This window comes from Heloderma suspectum, chromosome 1 (assembly GCF_057233095.1).
Source record: "Heloderma suspectum isolate Gila_16-S chromosome 1, 16-S_ref, whole genome shotgun sequence".
In the NCBI taxonomy this organism is placed as follows: Eukaryota; Metazoa; Chordata; class Lepidosauria; order Squamata; family Helodermatidae; genus Heloderma; species Heloderma suspectum.
This window is the reverse complement of record NC_139458.1, coordinates 418,166,270-418,186,246: the sequence shown is the minus strand read 5'-3', so window position 1 is coordinate 418,186,246 and position 19,977 is coordinate 418,166,270. Positions and strand designations below refer to the sequence as shown.

Genomic DNA, 19,977 nt, shown 5'->3' with positions numbered 1-19,977 from the left:
TATTATTATATATCCTTTAAAATCTCCTTTTAAAATTATTATGACTATTATTACTGGTTAGTATGAGTTTTGGCTAGTTAAATTGTTAAGCTTTATTACTACATGTTAGCTGAAGGGCAATATATGGTTACTGGAAATGAATTGTAGGCCTGCTTCCTTGTTGTAAGACTGATGATATGATATTGAAATGTTAGGTTGATTATTTACACTGTACTGAATTGTAATATTGCCAATGTTATAGGTATAATTTTTAAGCAGAATGGGATTTGAAGTTTCTGTGTAATGGAGTTTAAATTTAATTTCTTTAAATAATTCTTTATATATTTTTTCATGGTTTTTTCTTTCTTTCTTCCTTCTTCGTTTTCTCTTTCTTTTCCGTTATTGCTGTGTCCTCTCAAGAATACTGTATTGTTGGGAAATTGTAGTTATTGATTAGGTTGTTGGTATTGTTTATTTCATTTATAAAGTTAAAAAATAGAATAAAAAGTAACTAAAAAAAAGAAAAGAAATTAGCTGTGTTAACCTGAAACACCTTATAGAAGAACATGCACAGTGGCACCTTAGCCTCATCTTGTTGTTCGACAGTTGCTAAATGGACTTTGCCTGCAGCAATTGCGTTTTCTTTTTTATGTACCTAACATTGTGCATTTTATTGCACTTGCTTTGGTGAGAGGTAGTTTTTATGGCTATTGAACATGTATACATTATAACAGCCTCACCCACTATACAGCAATCAAATGTTCCATTCTCTGAAAGGGAGGGGATGGGGAATCAGCGCTGAACTGTGAACAAACATTGGTTGATTTCACTTGTTTAAAGACTGTACGTAGCTCTTGTCAGAACTGGATATAAGTTACATGAGGAAAGAAAAAGATCTAAAAGTTCTTCAGGGAACTCCAAATTCTGGACAAAGATTTTTTAAAAGAAAAAGCAAGCCATAAATGATCACAGAGTCTAATATAAAGGCCATTTTGCACGGACACACAGTCTATTCTGAACTCAATAGCTGAAATGTTTGCAGAATCAGGAATTTTTAAGCATGGAGTAATTTGGAATACAAAGGAGAGGTATTAGGGTTGTGTTTTTTTTCAGGGAGAGCTCCTATGCCTTTACTACAGGATAAGCAGAAATTCAGCAGAAAAGCTTTTCCTGGTATGAAGAGGTAATGGTGGGGAAAGCCACACCATGCTAAATTTCTACCTGCACACATTAAAAGCACATAAGCCTTCCTAGAAAAAAGATTGGCATTCACAGGATGCCCACCTTTGCCTTTCTTCTTTCGCTATGTTCATCATGTTTTTGTGTCCTTTTGTAAGCTTTTAATAGGGATTTGCTTTGCCTGATCTTTAAAGCACCGCTGTCAAATTCTACACCAAAGAGCCCTTCTCTTACTGGCTATTACTTGTTAAAACTACAGCTCAGGCTGATACAGCTCTTGGCAAATGCTTATCACAGTTTGTGGAATTTGTTTATAGAATGCATAACAGATCTACTCAGGAAGATTTTCTGCATGTCATGCAATTATTAAAGAATAAAGATACAGGAGTCCAGTCAAGAAAAAAAAAACAGGCAGTCGTGCCCATGGCTAGGGAAACAAGAGCTTGCTGCATGTAAAAGCTCTACCTTCTCAAATAGTCAGGCTTGGTTTCTGTGTGGAGACCTATAATGAGTCACAAAAGTCCAGCTGAATTTCCCAGGGACACCACAGAGAAAGGAGACCACAGGAACACCTATATTTCTGTCCGATTACTAGTGTCACACACTGAGTAACTGTCCCAAGAGCAGGCCTCGTTCAAAACGCTGCTTCCCCCTCCCAAATCAGAAGTGGCAGCCTTCAGATTTCATTGGCTATTTTTCCCTTTGTCCTTCCTAGGCCAGTAGCATTCCACAAATCCTACTGAAACAAAGTGCTGCTGTACAAGAAAGTGCCACATCCACTGGATTCATAGCATTTCCCAAGGGTTGTGATCTACCCTCATTTGACTTCTTTCTCTTCTTTGGAGCAGGACTCTTAAAAGGTAGTAGCCCTTTAAACTTTATTCATCACATTTATGTATCACCCAGCCATTCCACCTGGCAGCATCAGATGGAGAGGTGAGACAATAGGCCATGGATTGTTTAACGCTCTATAACCCACAGTAGCCAGGTTCAGACTATACGACAACCCCTGGTTGGGGGTTAAATATGAAAAATGCTGGCTGGCACACACCACAGCTCACCATGGCTTAAAGAACTCACAGTAGGCTGTTTGATCGTGCGAACCAGGTCATTGAAACGCCCTACATCAGCTTTGCTGGAACCAACTTCTATTTGGTTTCTACCCTGTCAGAAAGATCTCCTACAGCCACTGGCCAAGCTCAGACAATCACAAGGGGAAAAGAAGCCACCATAGTTTCTTTTCCCTGCACCGCACATGTTGCCCACACTACTGCCATTTCCCTAACTACCCATGACACAGGTTAGCATGTTGTCCGAACCAGTGAGGTGTGTAGCAGGGGTGGCTTCTAAACCACCTGACAAGCCATGGGTTGTGGGGTGCTTTAGAAGCCACCCCTGCTATGCACCATGCCAGGTTCAGACAACATGCTAACCCGCTCTGTGTCACAGGTAATTAGGGAAATGGCGGTCATGCAAGCAGCATTCCCGGGCAGGGAAAAGAAGCCACGATGGCTTCTCTTCCCCCTGTGATCATCCAAACCTGGCCATTATGTAACTGTATTATGTGACAGTATCAAAAAGTGGATATCTGAATGTGCTCCTGGTTCCTTTTGTACTATGTATTGTGGCAGACCAAGCAAATCTTTCATATTTGCATGATCTTACCCCCGCTGGTCGATTAGGACATTCTGTAATCAATGCCTCCAAGATAATTCTGGAATTAAAAATGGGATTCCAATGCCTAATATCACTCACTCAGTATGGGCCTCTCACCCAAGAGTAATTAAAATGTCTTAGCTCTGAGGTTTGCCAGTTGAGAGACAATTGTGACAGGCAATTAGAAATAATTAGATCCTCTTACTGTTTAGAAAGGAATCCAGAGAAGGAGGTGTCAGTGTTAAAAGGTTTATGACTTTCACTTAGTAGAGTCTTGTAAGATTATTAGGTTAGGTGGGCCATCAGATAAATGACCAAGAGGCCTCACTGGAGACCATAAATATGAGAAAAACAAGCTCACAAGACAGGATGATGTCAAGTAAATAAGTTTGTGTCAAAAACATACCTGTAGCACGTCAAAGAAAGCTAAAATGTTAGGTAAGTATGTTGGTATGCACATTAATCTAATTAAGAAACTTGAAAATTCAATACTCTTATTTAGACATATGAAGATTTAGAGTAGGAAGGTTATCTTGGGAATTCTTCGATAAGAAATATAAACTGTAGTAAAAATAGTTTGGACATATTTTATAGCATCCAAAAAGTATATAAAGGAGACTCAGAATACACAACAGTGAAAGGTATCATTTAGGATCAGCTTTCCCTAACGTGTTGCCTGTAGAATCAACCTGGTAAGCTTGATATTGGTTATTATTGAGAACTAGCAAATGCACTTGACTTTGCTTAGAAGCCTTGTTTAAGAATGATGCCAGATCATAGAACAGTAGGGTTGGAAGGGGCCTATTAGACCATCGAGTCCAGCCCATTGAGTCCAACAAAATGCAGATGTTTCATGCATTTGAATGTATGTATGCATAAGCTCTTGTATTCAGTACTGTTATGCTAATACTTGGTTGTTGTTGTTCAGTCATTCAGTCGTGTCTGACTGTTCGTGACGCCATGGACCATAGCATGCCAGGCCTTCCTGTCCTGCGCTCTCTCCCGGAGCGTGCTCAAGTTCATATTCATTGCATCGGTGATGCTATCTAGCCATCTCATCCTCTGCCGTCCCCTTCTCCTTTTGCCTTCAGTCTTTCCCAGCATCAGGGTCTTTTCCAGAGAGTTTTCTCTTCGCATTAGGTGGCCAAAATATTGGAGCTTCAGCTTCAGGATCTGTCCTTCCAATGAGCACTCAGGGTTGATTTCCTTTAGGATGGACTGATTTGACCTCCTTGCAGTCCAGGGGACTCGTAAGAGTCTTCTCCAGCACCACAGTTCAAAAGCATCAATTCTTCGGCGCTCAGCCTTCCTTATAGTCCAGCTCTCACAGCCATACATTACTACTGGGAAAACCATAGCTTTGATTAGACGGACCTTTGTCGGCAAGGTGATGTCTCTGCTTCTGACTATGCTGTCTAGGTTTGCCGTAGCTTTCCTCCCAAGGAGCAAGCGTCTTTTAATTTCATGGCTACAGTCACCGTCTGCGGTGATCCTGGAGCCCAAGAAAGTAAAATCTGTCACTGCTTCCATTTCTTCCCCTTCTATATGCCAGGAAGTGATAGGGCCAGATGCCATGATCTTCGTTTTTTTCATGTTGAGTTTCAAACCAGCTTTTGCACTCTCCTCTTTCACCCTCAATAAGAGGCTCTTGAGATCCTCTTCACTTTCTGCCATTAGGGTGGTATCGTCTGCATATCGGAGGTTATTGATAATTCTCCCAGCAATCTTAATTCCGACCTCTGATTCATCCAACCCAGCATTTCTCATGATGTACTCTGCATATAAGTTAAATAAGCAGGGTGACAATATGCAGCCTTGTACTCCTTTCCCAATTTTGAACCACTCGGTTGTTCCATGTCTGGTTCTTACTGTTGCTTCTTGACCCTCATACAGGTTTCTCAGGAGACAGGTAAGGTGGTCTGGTACTCCCATCACTTTAAGAATTTCCCACAGTTTGTTGTGATCCACACAATCAAAGGCTTTAGCGTAGTCAATGAAGCAGAAATAGACGTTTTTCTGGAATTCTCTTGCTTTCTCCATGATGCAGCGAATGTTGGCGATTTGATCTCTAGTTCCTCTGCCTCTTCGAAACCCAGCTTGTACTTCCGGTAGTTCTCGGTTCGCATACTGCTGAAGCCTAGCTTGTAGGCTTTTGAGCATCACCTTGCTGGCATGCGAAATGAGCGCAATTGTGCGGTAGTTTGAACAGTCTTTGGCATTGCCCTTCTTTGGAATTGGAATGTAAACTGACCTTTTCCAGTCTTGCAGCCATTGTTGAGTATTCCAAATTTGTTGGCATATTGAATGCAGCACTTTAACAGCATCATCTTTTAGGATTTTAAATAGCTCAGCTGGAAGACTGTCATATCCACTAGCTTTGTTGTTAGTAATGCTTCCTAAGGCCCACTTGACTTCACTCTCGAGGATGTCCGGCTCAAGTTCAGTGACCGCACTATCATGGCTATCAGGGACATTCAGATCTTTCCTGTATAGTTCTTCTGTGTATTCTTGCCACCTCTTCTTAATCTCATCTGCATCTGTTAGGTCCCTGCCTTCTTTGTCCTTTATCATGCCCGTCTTTGCACAAAACGTTCCCTTGAGTTCTCAGATTTTCTTGAAGAGATCTCTAGTCTTTCCCATTCTGTTGTTTTCCTCGATTTCTTTGCATTGTTCATTTAAGAAGGCCTTCTTGTCTCTCCTTGCTATTCTCTGGAACTCTGCATTCAGTTGGATATATCTTCCCCTTTCTCCCTTGCTTTTTGCTTCCCTTCTTTCCTCAGCTACTTGTAAAGCCTCATCAGACAGCCACTTGGCTTTCTTGCATTTCTTTTTCTTTGGGATGGATTGAGTTGCTGCCTCCTGAACAATGTTACGGACCTCCGTCCATAGTTCCTCAGGCACTCTGTCTATCAGGTCTAATCCCTGAAATCTATTCCTCACCTCCACTGTATATTCATAAGGGATATGATTTAGGTCATACCTGAATGGTTTAGTGGTTTTCCCTACGTTCTTCAATTTAAGCCGAAATTTTGCAACAAGAAGCTCATGATCTGAGCCACAGTCAGCTCCAGGTCTTGGTTTTTACTGACTGTATAGAGCTTCTCCATCTTTGGCTGCAAAGGACATAATCAATCTGTTTCTTAAGAACTAGAATTCTGTATTACCCATATCAGAGTGAAGTATTGAACTGACTGTAGATGGTATCTGGTTGTAAGAGAAATCTGACTGTATACACACTAGATCAGTGGTTGCCAACATACTGACAATATAGTTTGAGAGAATCTCTGAACCAGGGCATATGCCACAGTATCTCAGGAAGATATCTGATGTGCATGTGTTAATAAACATAGGCTTGTCTGTTCGACTATAAAGTGGGGGTGAAGGTTAAGGTTTATACAAAAGCAGGGAGAGGAGCAAAACCTGTCACTTCTGGTATCATAGCCAGGCTGCTGAAAAACAGCATAAAACATGCTCATGTGTGGTTTGACCCTTAAAATGTAAGCCATTATTTCAAACTGTAAGCCAGGGCAGAAGTAAGGGATCTACTAGATCCCTGGTGGATTGCAGATCTGCAAACGGTTTTGATTCTAAATTGTTTAAGCAGCAGCAATTCCCACCCCCCCACCCTGCCCAAAAATGTAGGCTTCTGAAATGAAGAAAACCTGGTGGGAGCAAGCGGGGGAGAACCAGGAGTGGATTTTTGTGTGAAAGGACCGTAAGTTCAGTTCTGATACTGAAAACAAGTTCTTGGTCTAAGCCATGTGCTCAGAGGCACCCTGCTCCTTAACTGTATTAGGTGTACATCTGCCCTGAGCCACTATTTTACACCCAAATCCCATTAGTGAACTGTTAAGTTCTAGTAAACAACTAAGTAGATCCTGGAAGTCTGACCACCCCTGCTGTAAACTGGTTTGGCAGAGAGGCAGTATATAAAAGTAGTCATAGTAAATGAATCAATTGCTTTCCATCCTTCCTCCAAGAAGCTTAGGATGGCATATATGGAGTTATCTTAGTTTTATCCTAATAACCATATGAGGTAGATTAAGCTGAGTGTGTGACTGTTCCAAAGCAGCCTACAGAGCCTTATGGTTAAACTGTGTGACCCTAGGCCTTCTCCAATTCCCAACACTATCAATTATCCCACACTGTTTAGTGCAAACAACTTATAGTCCTTCATATATGTTCCCATAAACACCATCAACATGTTTACAAAATCATCTCCACAAGGGTCGTATAAAACATTACATGATAGAATGCTCAGGAATCCATATTCTGCCTCAAACACAAATTGACACTGCAGTTGCATCAAACGTGGAATTGCCCAAGACAGGCAGCTCTGGCCTTACTGCAATGGGCAGCTTAGAAAATGATGAGTTAAGCAACAAGCAAGGGAGCTACAAAATCCAATTTTAATTTGGCTCACAGCAAATAGCAGGAAACAGGTTCATGCACACTTGAAGGACAGGCCTCCCCACAGCTAAGCAGGGCAGCACCCTTTTTCATTGCAACAAGGAACAGAGCCAAAGTGTGTGTGTGTGTGGGGGGGGTTTAACCACCAAATCAGTTTCTCCTGGCCTTAGAAACTGTTACTGCAGCTGCGTTATCAATAATTAATGCCAACAGAGGATGAATCACAAAGGAGCAGTTGAGTGCAAACTGTAAAGTTTGCTTTCTGGCTGGGAAGGTGAAAGAGGAGCTCAGTTCTCTAAACTAGGCCAGAGATAAGTCCTTGGTGAATGCCAAATGTGGGAAAACTAGTGATTTTCCCAATGTGTGCGTGTGCATGTGTGTGCACACACACAGTATATATGTATTTACAAAGATGGCAAAAATGTTTTTTTTCCAGGCATGTGAAACTTGAGTGAGGCCATTTCCCACTAGTATGGCCCAAACTCATTTTTCTTGCTTCCCAACCCTATGACCTGTTTGGTTAGCTGTGTATCCTAGCCCCTCCTGTTGGCTGCTAGGCAAAAGTGTCTTTCTCCCCCTTGGTGAGGGTTATGCATGTTTTCTGCAAGCTTCCTGCCAAGGGAACTATGTGGATACTGTGTTCTAAGGCCCCTCCTTTCTTCCTTTCCTTTATGTGTTGTGCTCAAAAACTACTCCTGAGCAGTTTGTGACCAAAGGGGACCTGCTCATGCCTTTAGATAACCCACTGAGGGCCTTCTCTGGGTTCCTTTGCCTCCTGAATGAGGTGGGTGGTATGACCAGAGTACAGTCCTTTTCTGTAGATGGCACCCCATAAATGGAATGCCCTCCCTAGATCTGTATGCCTGGTGGTCTGGTGTCTACTTTCATGAATTTTCTGCACCAGGTAAAAAGTTTTATTTGCCTAGGCATTTTAATTCAATGTACTGGTTTATTTTTGCTGCTTCTAGATGGTGAGTTTGAGCTGGACTTCACCTGCTACTTATTTTGTTCAGTTTATGTTCATACTTATTCCCTAAGTTGTCATCATTTTTTTTGAAAGACAAAATATAAAAATATTAAATAAGATACCAGACTACAGCTCTTGGATGATGTTATCATTTAATTTTCTTGTTTGGCTGAGAAATCATAACAAAGCTTTATAACATTTGTTTCTGTGGATTTAAATGCCACCTAGCTGTAACTCAACAAGTCTACCAAGACTTTGTTCACTTTACCCATTTTTAAAACCTTATATATATATTAAATTATTCTGACCAAATCTTCACATCTTTTAAAAGTGTTGAACTGTCCACATATAATAGAAGGACTTAATTTTATATGCCAAAACAATAAATTATATTTTAACTAGCAAATATTAATTTTCTATGTGCTTGGAAAAGTCATTTCAGTCATACAATTAATGTACATTTGAGCCAACCTTGAGTTTAATACTAGATGAGTGCAGCTTTTGTCCAATCCAGTAGAGAAATAAAGGCCTCCATGGATAGCTATAATTTAGAACTATACCAGTCAGGTATACTCTTTGAGAGTTTAAGGGCTGTTTCTACATTTCAATTTAAAGATATGAAGGCACTCCTGTGTCTGAAAATATTATGTCAATAAAGAACTTGCTCAGTGACAAAACAAGACTATTGAACCAGCTCTTTTCAAAGTTAGTTGTATCGTTCTGACGGGACATTTTCAGTTTTAGGGAGTTGCGCTTAGGAGTAATCTCATGTCTTTAAAATTATCCATGTAGAAAACAGCATTAATAGGAAGAAGAGTTGTAGTCAAGTTCAATTTATTAATACATCTATAAATGCATACTTATGACAATATGCATGCTTTAAAAAACATGCCTACAAAGATAGACCCAAGTTGGAAATAAATGCATGCAAGACATCATCTCAGACTAGCAACTTCAGCTGAACGCTGTATTTCCAGTATAGTATTTCGAAGTATGGAAAGCTGACCACATATGTCTATGTATAACATCTTTCAGTAGTTATTAAATGTAATACGTTTAGTTTCATGAGGTAATTTTGTATTGACCTTAAAGGTAAGTAAAGATGACACTGACTGGTCACAATGCACCAGGAATCTCTTTGATACGGCCCACCAAACTGAATGGAAATTGCACAAGACAATAGTGGATTGTTTCCACTGCTGGTTGTATGGCATGACATGCTTAAAACGAGAAGTGGTCAGACTCTGAATCCTGCTAGTTACATAGTGATACAGTGCTCATGACTGACTGTGCTTCCATCCTTCTTCCATGGTCAAAATTTATGACTAATCCTCTTTTGTCCTTCCAGAGTAATTCAAGACAACAGTGGTATTGCTTTTGGCTCCGAGATTTAGACATCCTCAAGGTTCAGTCTACAAATAAAGGGAGACCGGAAGGAGCCCAAGTAGAGTTGTCCATTATGCTCATGTGCTTCACTTATGTATGTTGCCACCATTCCATTCGGATCATGGAAGCTTCTTCTGTAGGATCCAGTATCACTTAGTTCTACAACAAGGCTGTACTTTGGCACAAATTTTATCACAGTTTCTTGACTGAGCAGCTGAAACACAAGAATTAATTTTATGGACAATTGTCTTTTAGTCTTAAGCATTACAAACACACGGGTTTATGGAGCCAATAGTAAATTAATACTGACTTCTACAAAATAAGTTCACTAATACAGATTTTAATCACCTGAACACCCAAGCAATTTATTTCAGTGGCAGAGTTAAGTGCACACTTAGAGACTTAAGTGTTCAACTTTCATAACAGAATCAACAGAATTTTAAGTTCATTTAGGCAGAAATTTATTTCAGATGTGGACAGTTGGGACTTTTTGTAGTGTCTCTATATGTCATCATCAAATGTATCATTAGAGAATCTCATGATATTGCTTTCAGTTCACAGGATATTTGGACAGCAAAGTGTACTAAACACAATTTATACAGTAAAAGTAAGAGGGGAAGTTTTGTATATCCCTAGAATTTACTAGCACAGCCTTCACAATCTGGTGCCATTGGCCATGGTGGCTGAAAATTATGGAGTCCCCAGGACCTCCCTTGGCTACTATCAGCAAAAAGGCTGAGGAGAGAACTTTATATACCACTGACCATATACCAACCCTGTGGTGTCTCCAGCAGCAGTTGCCTCTGACCATACTAAGGGCTGGAAGCAGTTGATACTATCTATTCAAAGCAGCAGTGACAGAACAAACATCTGTTGGACCAGAGAGTGGACTCTGAAAGCATTTGTCTCTGGGACTTCCCTTTGCTTTCACCATCTTTGAGGGGAGTAAAACAAGGAACCACGTAATTCCATCACCTGATGCCATTGATAGTACTGGCATTCTGGTTCTGCCATTCTTAGGGAATGTGATCCACCCATAAATCTGATTTTATTACTGTGAACCACTTTGATTACTATTACAGTTGAAAAGCGGTTGAAAAGCAGTATATAAATACTGTAAAATAAAAAGATAACATTGAGCAGGCTGGTTCCAACTAAGGATTCCAGGTCCACAACTTATCAAAATTGCACCGGTTGGGGCCAGGGGGTGGACTGCTCTATGCAAAAGAAGTTTAGATGTAGAAAGAATTTCCTTAAAGTATTTTGAACTGATTAGACACAGATTTTTTAGAAGCTCATTTGTTTTTACCTTAAATATTATTCTTTTAATCCATGGTTTTTCAGATAAGAAATCCATCATAGAAAATCCGGGATTGGCTCTAATAGCTGACATAGCCACCCAATAACCTCCAGAGCTGCTTAAACGTATGTTGTCTGGAAAGCCAGGCATATTTTCTACAAACATGTCTTCTCCACCTTTCATTAGGCCAGACACGTAATATCTGAAAAGTGCATAACAAAAATGCGTAACATCTTACAGACCACAGCACAAGTCAAGGAAGAGCTGTAGGAAACAAACAGTTTACTGCTTACTAGGAAGAAGATGCAAGGAAAGATCCATTATATCAGAAGTGGACAGAATGCTTCAGATAAGTCAGTATTGCTTCTCACACAAGAAATGCCACAAGGCCACTTATAAATCACAGACCCAGTTCGCACAATTAAAATAAGCCACTGTGGCTTAAATAAATCAACTGTGTCATGGTTTATGAGGGTTGTTTCCCCCTCAAAGAAACCATGCAACCCAGGTTCGAATGACACAACAAGCCCCGCCTGGGTGGGTAATTAGACTAATGGTGCCTGGCACGCACTGCCGATTTAAACAAGCCACCATGGCTTATTTAAAGAGAAGGTGTGTACTGGGTGACATTAGCCTAATTTATCTAAGCCACAGTGGTTTGTCTGATCATGCAAACCAGTCCAATGAGTAAAGACAGGTTGCTTAACTATAGATCTTTGAGTGATCATCTCTGCATTCACACATAAGGGCTCTGCACTTGCACAGAGCCTCAGTTTGGGAAACTTTTATAGCTGAGGCATTTTGGTGGGAACCCTTTCCCCACTGTGCATGTTCTTAGCAAGTTCCCACCTATTCCTTCAGTTCCTTGAGACTGACATTGCAGCCTCGAAACTGAAGGAAAGAAAAAAACCTCACCTTTGGTACCATATCGAATTCAAACAGGACACTGAAGAGGGGATTGGTGGGTGGGTTGTGTGAATAAACAGATGACCACTCAAAGAACTATAGTTACAGGTAAGCAACCTGTCTTTCTTCTCTGTGGTCTCTGTACATCACACATATGGGCAAATAGCAAGCTGGACTTACTGGAGGTGGGTCAGTGTCCTAAGTAAGCACCGATGACAGGACTGTGTGGCCAAAGGTGCAGTCAGCCCTCACCCTGACATCCAGTCGATAGTGTCGTATGAAGGCTGAAGGTGTGGACCACGTTGCAGGGCAGCAAGTGTCTGGCTGCGATGCCCTTGTCAAAAGTGATCAATGTCACTACCGCACTTGTGGAGTGCACCCATATCATGAAGATAAGTCCCACCAGCTCATAGATGAGCTCAATAGTTTTAATTATCCACAATGGAAACAGTTGTGAAGACAGCAGCCGTCCCTTGCGCGTCCCTCTGCAGCAGATAAACAACTGAGGCAACTGCCTGAACAGCTCAGTTCTAGACTTACAGAAGGCAATAGCTCAACGAACCTCTAAGGTATGTAGTGTTGATTCCAGCAGAGTAGAAGGCGATGGAAAAAAGGCTGGTAAGCCAATATCTTGGCTTAGGTGGAAATCGGATAGCGCCTTTGGCAGAAAAACAATATCGGCGCAAGACCATTTTGTCCCTGTGAAACAGAAGGTGGGGGGCGGGGGTCCACACATAGCACACAAAGTTCACTAGCCCGGTGGGCAGAAGTGATTGCTACTAAGCAAGACACCTTCCAGGTGAGGAGGCGTACATCAGTTGTCACCATCAATTCAAACGGCTTCAACGACAGTGCCTTCAGTCCTACCAATATGCTCCATGACGGTACTGTGGGATGGATCGGAGGAGCTAGGTTTCAAACCCCTTTTAGGAATTTCTTTGCTGTTGGGTGAGGGAATACTGAAAAACCCTCTACAGGAAGATAAAAGGAGGAAATGGCTAAGAGGCAGATGCAAATAGATGAATGCTTAAGGCCCTTATGAAAAAGCTCTGGCAAAAATAAAAGCACCTGGATCACATTGCACCTGTGAGGGTCAAAGCCCTCTGAAGCAGTGAAAGTGGCCCATTTCCTAGCATACAAGTGACAGATCGCAGGCTTACGAGCTGCATCCAGAATCCTCTGTATGGGAGAAAAAACAGCGCCCGAGCTATCTAGCAGATATTCCACACTGAAGTGTCAGTAGATCCAGGTGTCGCACCTCACAGTCCACACATATGAGCAGAGATAGTGCCAATGAGAGTCTGAGATATTGTCCTCACTCCATTCGAAGAAGAGGCACAAACCAAGCTTGCCTGGGTCACACTGGGGTGATCAAGAAGCACCATTTCCCCTCGGACCCAATCTTTGCCGGTACTCGCATCATGAGCAGGAATGGAGGGAAGGCATAGAACACTATCCCAGTCCATCAAAGGATGAACTTGTCACCCATCGATCCTTGACTGTGGCCCGCTCTGCTGCAAAACTGTGGGAAGACCGCATTGTCCTCAGTGGCAAATAAGTTTACCATTGGTGTGCCCCATCGGCTGCACAGGGTTACAAATACACTCCTGTCCATCTCCCACTTGTGTGAGGTCAAGGTTGTGCAACTGAGGTGGTTGGCAAAACTACCGTTGACTCCAGCAACATGGACCACCAGTATCTCAATGGGGCGAGTCATGCACCACTGCAGGATCTGTAGAGTCACAGTAAAGAGAGGGGGGCAATCTTGTCCCTCCTTGCTTGTTCAGATATGCAATTATGGTTATATTGTCCGAGGTGACCTGGACCAATCTGCCCATTAGGTCCACTTCAAATGCCTTGAGCACCTTCTCCGCCACACAGAGTTCTAAGAAGCTGTTGTGGTCCTTGGCCTTGCTAAGCATCCACCAGATATGCACTATAGGTCTCACACAATGAGCTCCCCAACACGAGAGCAACGTGTCCATGGTTACCACTCAGGTTGAGGAGGGTTGGAGAAAGGGCATACCTTTCAGAAGGTTCTCGGGTAAGGTCCACCACCAAAGAGATTTTCTCACAGTTGGAGGTATTTGGAGCAGGGTCTGGCTCATGTCTCGTTCGATATCGAAGACACTCAAAAACCATGCCTACAGTTGACACATCTGAAATCGGGCAAAATCTACCACTGCCATCATCGCTGCCATAAGACCAAGGAGGCGCTGAACCTGAAAAGCCATCATTGCATTCTGTGTATATAGTTCAGCCATCAGAGTGGCCAGTGTGTGGCATTGGTCTTTTGGAAGGAAGGCACTTCCCAAGCGGGAGTCTAAAATTGCTCTGATGAACTGAAGCCTCTGCTTCGACTGTAGCTTGGATTGATGTAAAGTCCTAGCCCCTCAAGGAGACTGTAAGTCAGGTCTATCGAACTCATCAATGTGTTCGCGGTGGACACTACCAGCAGCCAATCATTGATATATGGATAAATGTCAACCCCTCTCGTCAGCAGATAAGCACAAATGATGGCCACGCTTTTGATGAATACCCTCAGCACGGTGGAGAGGCCAAAGGGTAACACCCTAACTGATAGGCTTCATTCCCAATTGTGAACCGAAGAAACTTGTGGTGTGGATGCACTACAGCAATGTGAAAATAAGCATCCTTGAGGTCAATAGAAGCAAACCAGTCTCTCCAAGACAGGAGAGAGAGGATCAATGCCAGTGGTGCTCCCAACCTGGCAGTGATCGACAGCGATCACGAGAGTGATCACAGAATTGGTGATAGCCCCTTGACGAGTGTGCTGAGAACAATGATTCTGGTGATCCCTGATGCCGTCCCTCGGGGCATTTCACCACAGAGAGGCATACAGTCATTGTGGGGCTGGGGATATATCTCTAATCTCCCCTTCTGATGTCGAGGTGATCATTCAATGATCCGCCACTGGGATCGATACAATTTGTGGTATCAGGGACACCAAGAGCAGTGACACAGGAGCAATAGTCTTTGGTGTTGGTGGGGCTCAATCCTAACGTGGGACTACCAGTGATGGGGATTGTGGTTGAGTCCAGGGCAATGGTGATGATACAGAGCCACGGGGCGATCCCAGCAACTGCGACTGATCCCTAACGGAGCCATCCGACTTCTTTGAAGAGTTTGTTTTCTTCTTTTTTCCCCTCAACCATGGAAAGCCCTGCTTGTTTTGCTGATTTAGCCTTTTTAGTTCGATTCTTTGCTAACACAAGCACCAAGAACCTACCAAGTTTTGGGGGTTGGTCCTGCATGCTTGCCGTTGTCTGGGCGGGGTGCTGTGAAGACCTTTCCCCCACTGTGGCAAGTGCAGGAGTAGGTGGAGGCAGAGTAGCTGGAGGTTGGGCCATTGAAGATTTAGGCTCCTCAACCACTTCAAGCTCCCTTCACCACAACGCTGCCTTAAGTCTATCTGAGCAGTTTCGTTATGTCTGCTTAGAAAAAGCTTGGCAGAATTGGCCCGATTCTACCACATGTCCTTCTCCTGGGCACAAGAGGCAGAGAGAATACCCATCTGACAGGGGCAACTTGCTACTGCAGTGTGTGCACTTTCAGAAGGGGGCCCTGAGAGCCATACGCCCTTCGCGGACAATCACTAGATTGCGAAAACAAAATAAATAATGCAAGAAGAGAGAGGAAGGAAAAACATGACATAAATATAAAGATAGAATAAAACACCTTGGAGAATATACAGTCTACACTTCTAGACAAAGTAAGCTCTTTACAAGGCTGCCACACTGGCAGATGAAAGAGAACTGACGGAATAGGCTGGAACCCACTAAGGACATGTGCAATGAGCAGTGGGGGAAGGGTTCCTGCCAAAATGCCTCAGCTATAGTAGTTTCCCGAACTGAGGCTCCACGCAGGCACAGAGCCCATACGTGTGATGCACAGAGACCACGAAGAACTTATAAAAACCTCGTATTCAGCAAGGATGGTAACAAGACAAATGTAAATAGGAGGCCAAATCCCCAACCCCAGGTCAACAAATCTTGCATGAAGCATTTTTTTTTTAAAGATAGCTTAGCTCAGAACATTTGGCTAATACCTGCTTTTAATACACAGGAACCTCAGAAACTGTCTGACCTACCTTCGTATTCTTGCCATAGTTGTTTCAGCCACCAACACAAAGTCTTCAGCAGGGGAGAGCTGGACTCCATTTGCAAATCTGAGCCCTCCCATTAAGACTTTCACTTCCTTTGTCACTGTGTCATATTCAAGTAACCTAAGAGCAGAACAATTACACAGGCATTAATGATGAAGGCAGTGGCATTTTGCACCGCCCACCTTCCCTGATTATAAATATATACTAGTTTGAGAAAGTAGGTAAGTGGAGACATGATAGCGGTCTATAAAATTACTCATGATGTAATTTTTCTTTTTCTCCCTCTCTCAAAATACTAGAACCTGGGGTCATCCCAGGAAGTTGACTGGTGGGAGATTCAGGACAGATAAAAGGGAGTACTTCTTCACACAGCACATAGTTAAACTATGGAATTCGCTACCACAGGAAGTAGTGATGACCACCAGTTTGGATGGCTTTAAAAGGGGGTTAGACAAATTCCTGGAGGAAAAGATTATCAATGGCTACTAGTCCTGATGGCTATGTGCTACCTCCAGTACCAGAGACAGTGAGCTTATGTACACCAGTTGCTGGGGAACATGGGTGGGAGGGTGCTGTTGCACTCATGCCCTGCTTGTGGTTCCTGGTCGACAGCTGGTTGGCCACTGTGTGAAGAGAACGCTGGACTAGAGGGACCCTTGGTCTGATCCAGCATGGCTCTTCTTATGTTCTTATGTAGCTACTGAGCATCACATTTTGTCTACTTCACAAAGAACAGGTGTGCACAACCTAGATGCCCGATAAGAGGCAAAGCCTGCTTTCTGAACTCTGCTGCAATCCAGTAGCCAGGCCCAGTTGTTTAGATGCCAGTAGCTACTGGGCACCTGGAATTGTGCACCCCAATAAAGAAAATTAATGGGGATGTTAAAATGTACCACTCACCTAACAATCCTAGAAATCACTGAAAAATGTGACCTATTTTAATAATTATGTCAGTAAAACCACCATCCAAATATTTTGCTATCCCACTCTCATGGAAGTACATAGGTTTACAAGAGTTCATCAGCCAAGAGCAAAGGCTTCTTCCCAGCTTCAGCCCCACCCATACTGCCATATTAATATAATCAAGTGGTGCAAGTGCAAACATGTGGCCCTGTCTGCTTTTGTCAGTTGTCTCTAGAAATTCTGCTGACATGATCACACAGCATGGGCAGTGATAAGCTCATTTGGTTTAGCCATGCGAGTAAAGCTTGAAGCAGCCTCAGTATCCTTCTGGACAACCTTGGGGGGCACTGTATTGCAGTGGTTCTGGTGCTTCCTGCCAGGTTTTGTCTAGAAAGTAGTGTTGGCATACTACTGTTTGGCACTGTGGCCATTTGGTCTATCGTGTCACACAGGATTCTGTCCTGTCACCTATGTTACTTAACATCTACATGAAACTGCTAGGAGAGGCCATCCGGAGCTTTGGAATGAGATGCCATTATCATGAACATATCACTCCAAAACTGAAAGATCTGCACTGGTTGCCAATTATTTTCCAGGCTCAATTTAAGGTTGGGTATTAATCTTTAAAGCTCTAAACAGCTTACAGCCTGACTATCTGAGAGATCAACTGTCTTGGTATGAACCTGCTTGGTTCTTAAGATCAGCAGGAGAGGCCCTTTTGAAGACATCCTCGCTTACAGAGGCCTGCTTGTCAGGCATGGGGGAAAGGCTTGTATTTCTTGTATTGCTCCCAAATTCACAGAAAGCACTCCCTGTGGAGTTGCGACTGGTTCCAACTTTCTCTGTGTTCAAGAAGGAGTCAAGGCACATCTTTTTAACTGGGCTTTTAAAATCGTTATGTTTTTAATGTTGCTTTTAATATTTTACTATGTTTTTATTTGATTATGGATTTTATGTTCTGAACTTTTTCTAAACTGTCTTGGTTGGCCCCAAAAAGACAGTATAGGAATGCAATCAGTCAATCCATTTCCCCTATGCCCACATACAATGGTATCTGAATCCATGAGTTACTCATTGTGTCTCACAGCCTACTCAGTAAATCAGAGGAGCTGCATAGACATTGGCTAAGACTACAGCTCAATACTGCCAAGAGGCAAGGTCAACTGGGTAATACAGAGATGTGGTTTATACACCCATTCATCTTGCCTCAATCAGACCTAACAGGGAAGAAACCAGGAACCCTGCTCCTCATAGTGAGCCATATCAGGACACTCAGCCTCTCTTACCCGGTCATGATGTCCTATTTGCTACCGCTCCTAGCGTTTGCTGGTGCTCCAATCCTGGGTGCTATATTTCCTTCCAATATCACACACACGTAATATTATAGGGAAACGCAGCAGCTGGAATTGCACTTGGAGCACCATCAGAAGCAAGTGTACAACTCCAAAACTTCAGTTCAGAGATGGGCCTGTACATTTAATGTTACAATTTATGTAACTTTAAGAATTAGCACACTGGCTAAAGGCAAATACCACACCAGGTAGTCCTAACTGTACCACTGACTGGAAATCATTCACCTAGCAACTCTATCACACTACTTAGTCAACATTGGCAGTTGACATTCAAAACCAGTGCAATGGTTTTCACAACTTTGTGACCAGCACACTTACCGTCCATCATCTGAAGCCTCCATGATTAACAAGGAATAGTCTTTCCTGTGCCATTTACTGCTGGAGTCAGTAAAGTAGATTTTCCTTCCATCCCGAGTCAGTGTAAGATCATTCACAAAGGACATGTTCTTCCCCTCAATGGGAGTCTTGGAAGACACAAGCAGCTTCACTTCACCTGGTCATAGAAAAAGAAGTGTTCCTTTTAATCCCTTGCTTTCCTGTACTTAAATGACTACAGGCTTTAACTTATGTGTAGATTGTACCTTTCCTGCCATGAGAGAGCCTACATTTTAAGGTTTGCTCATCTCTATAAATTCTTAAAGTACGAAGGCCTATCAAGTTTACCCAGTCACAAAATCAGTTCCAAGCAAGAGTTGTCAGGTCTAGCCCAAGCGCCATTGCAGGCCCTATGACTTTGGAGCCAAAGTCTGATTCTGAGCTAAAGCTGGATGATTTAGAATCTAGAACTCGGAGCTTGGGAGCCCAGCTCTGCCTAACTTCCCATCTGATTGCAGGCTGGAGGAGGATGATACGCCCTATCAGCTACAGCTGCAAGAGTCAGCCTTGAATAAGGCCTCTGATTTACAGCCTGGGATTGTGAGAACCAAGCAAGAGGAAGATTCCACAGGGGAGGGTGGCTCAGGGGTGTCACCCAGGTTAAGACATCAATTGAAGAGGGAAAAACACAGACACCCCCTTTGACAAAGTGCTTGCTCATGGCCCAGATTCCCATCAGGATAGACTGTCAAAAAGGGGCTTTAGCAGCCCCTCCCCTATATTTAAGCCAGTACACGGGCAGAAGATCCTTTGCTGAGGAAGTCTTTATTGCCTGGAATACTTTCTTGCCTGGACTTTTCATGAATTCTTTTCTACCTTGAAACCAGTTTTGTTAAAGACTCCGACTGCAAAATATATATCTATATCTGGACTGGAACGCTGACTCTGTGTGGATTCTAGCCTTGGAGCTTTCTCTTAAAGAAAGCAACAAGCTGATAAGCTTTTGCCTAGGCTGTTTGATTTACTGGGATCTATAAACACTGTAACCTGTGCCACAAGCTCTGGAAAACTGATCTGTGTGTAACCTGATCTGTTGCAATAAAGGGTTTCAGTGTATTTTGTGTTCTTTGTCGGCTTGGCGGCGTGTGACAGAAAGTTGGGCCTGACAAAAGTTCACAACCCAACAATAAACTATAGTTTCTCTTCCTGGGTTGTTTGTGGTTAACAACCCATAATTAAACAATAGTGCAGATTTTGCACGTAACAACCTGCGATTCAACAATAACCCCATACACAATCTATATTCTAGACTGTCTTACATGCAAACTAGGCCATAGTCAAAACAGGTACAAAATGTAGCTTCAAAAGGTGAACTTCTGAGATATGTTTAATCTGCAATATGGTTTGATTAGTATATAGTATGATACATGTATAGATTAACAGTATCAGTTCAGCTTTAACAGCTTGCACAAATTGCCTCCATCCAATTCACCACCCC

The 19,977-nt window shown here is 42.7% G+C and overlaps 1 protein-coding gene across 2 annotated transcripts in view; it reads right to left on the bottom strand.

The window, feature by feature from the left end:
- Positions 1-7,204: 7,204 nt before the first annotated feature.
- The window catches only part of APMAP (adipocyte plasma membrane associated protein), a 36,345-nt gene continuing 23,572 nt past the window's right edge, over positions 7,205-19,977 (bottom strand). For both annotated transcript variants that reach the window (XM_084829185.1, XM_084829186.1), the window contains exons 6-9: positions 18,483-18,657; positions 15,895-16,029; positions 10,887-11,079; positions 7,205-9,791 (exon numbers count right to left, since the gene is read on the bottom strand). In XM_084829185.1, the coding sequence (XP_084685311.1) occupies positions 9,582-9,791; positions 10,887-11,079; positions 15,895-16,029; positions 18,483-18,657 (713 nt within the window). In that variant the 3' untranslated portion in view covers positions 7,205-9,581. The remainder of the gene's footprint in view (positions 9,792-10,886; positions 11,080-15,894; positions 16,030-18,482; positions 18,658-19,977) is intronic.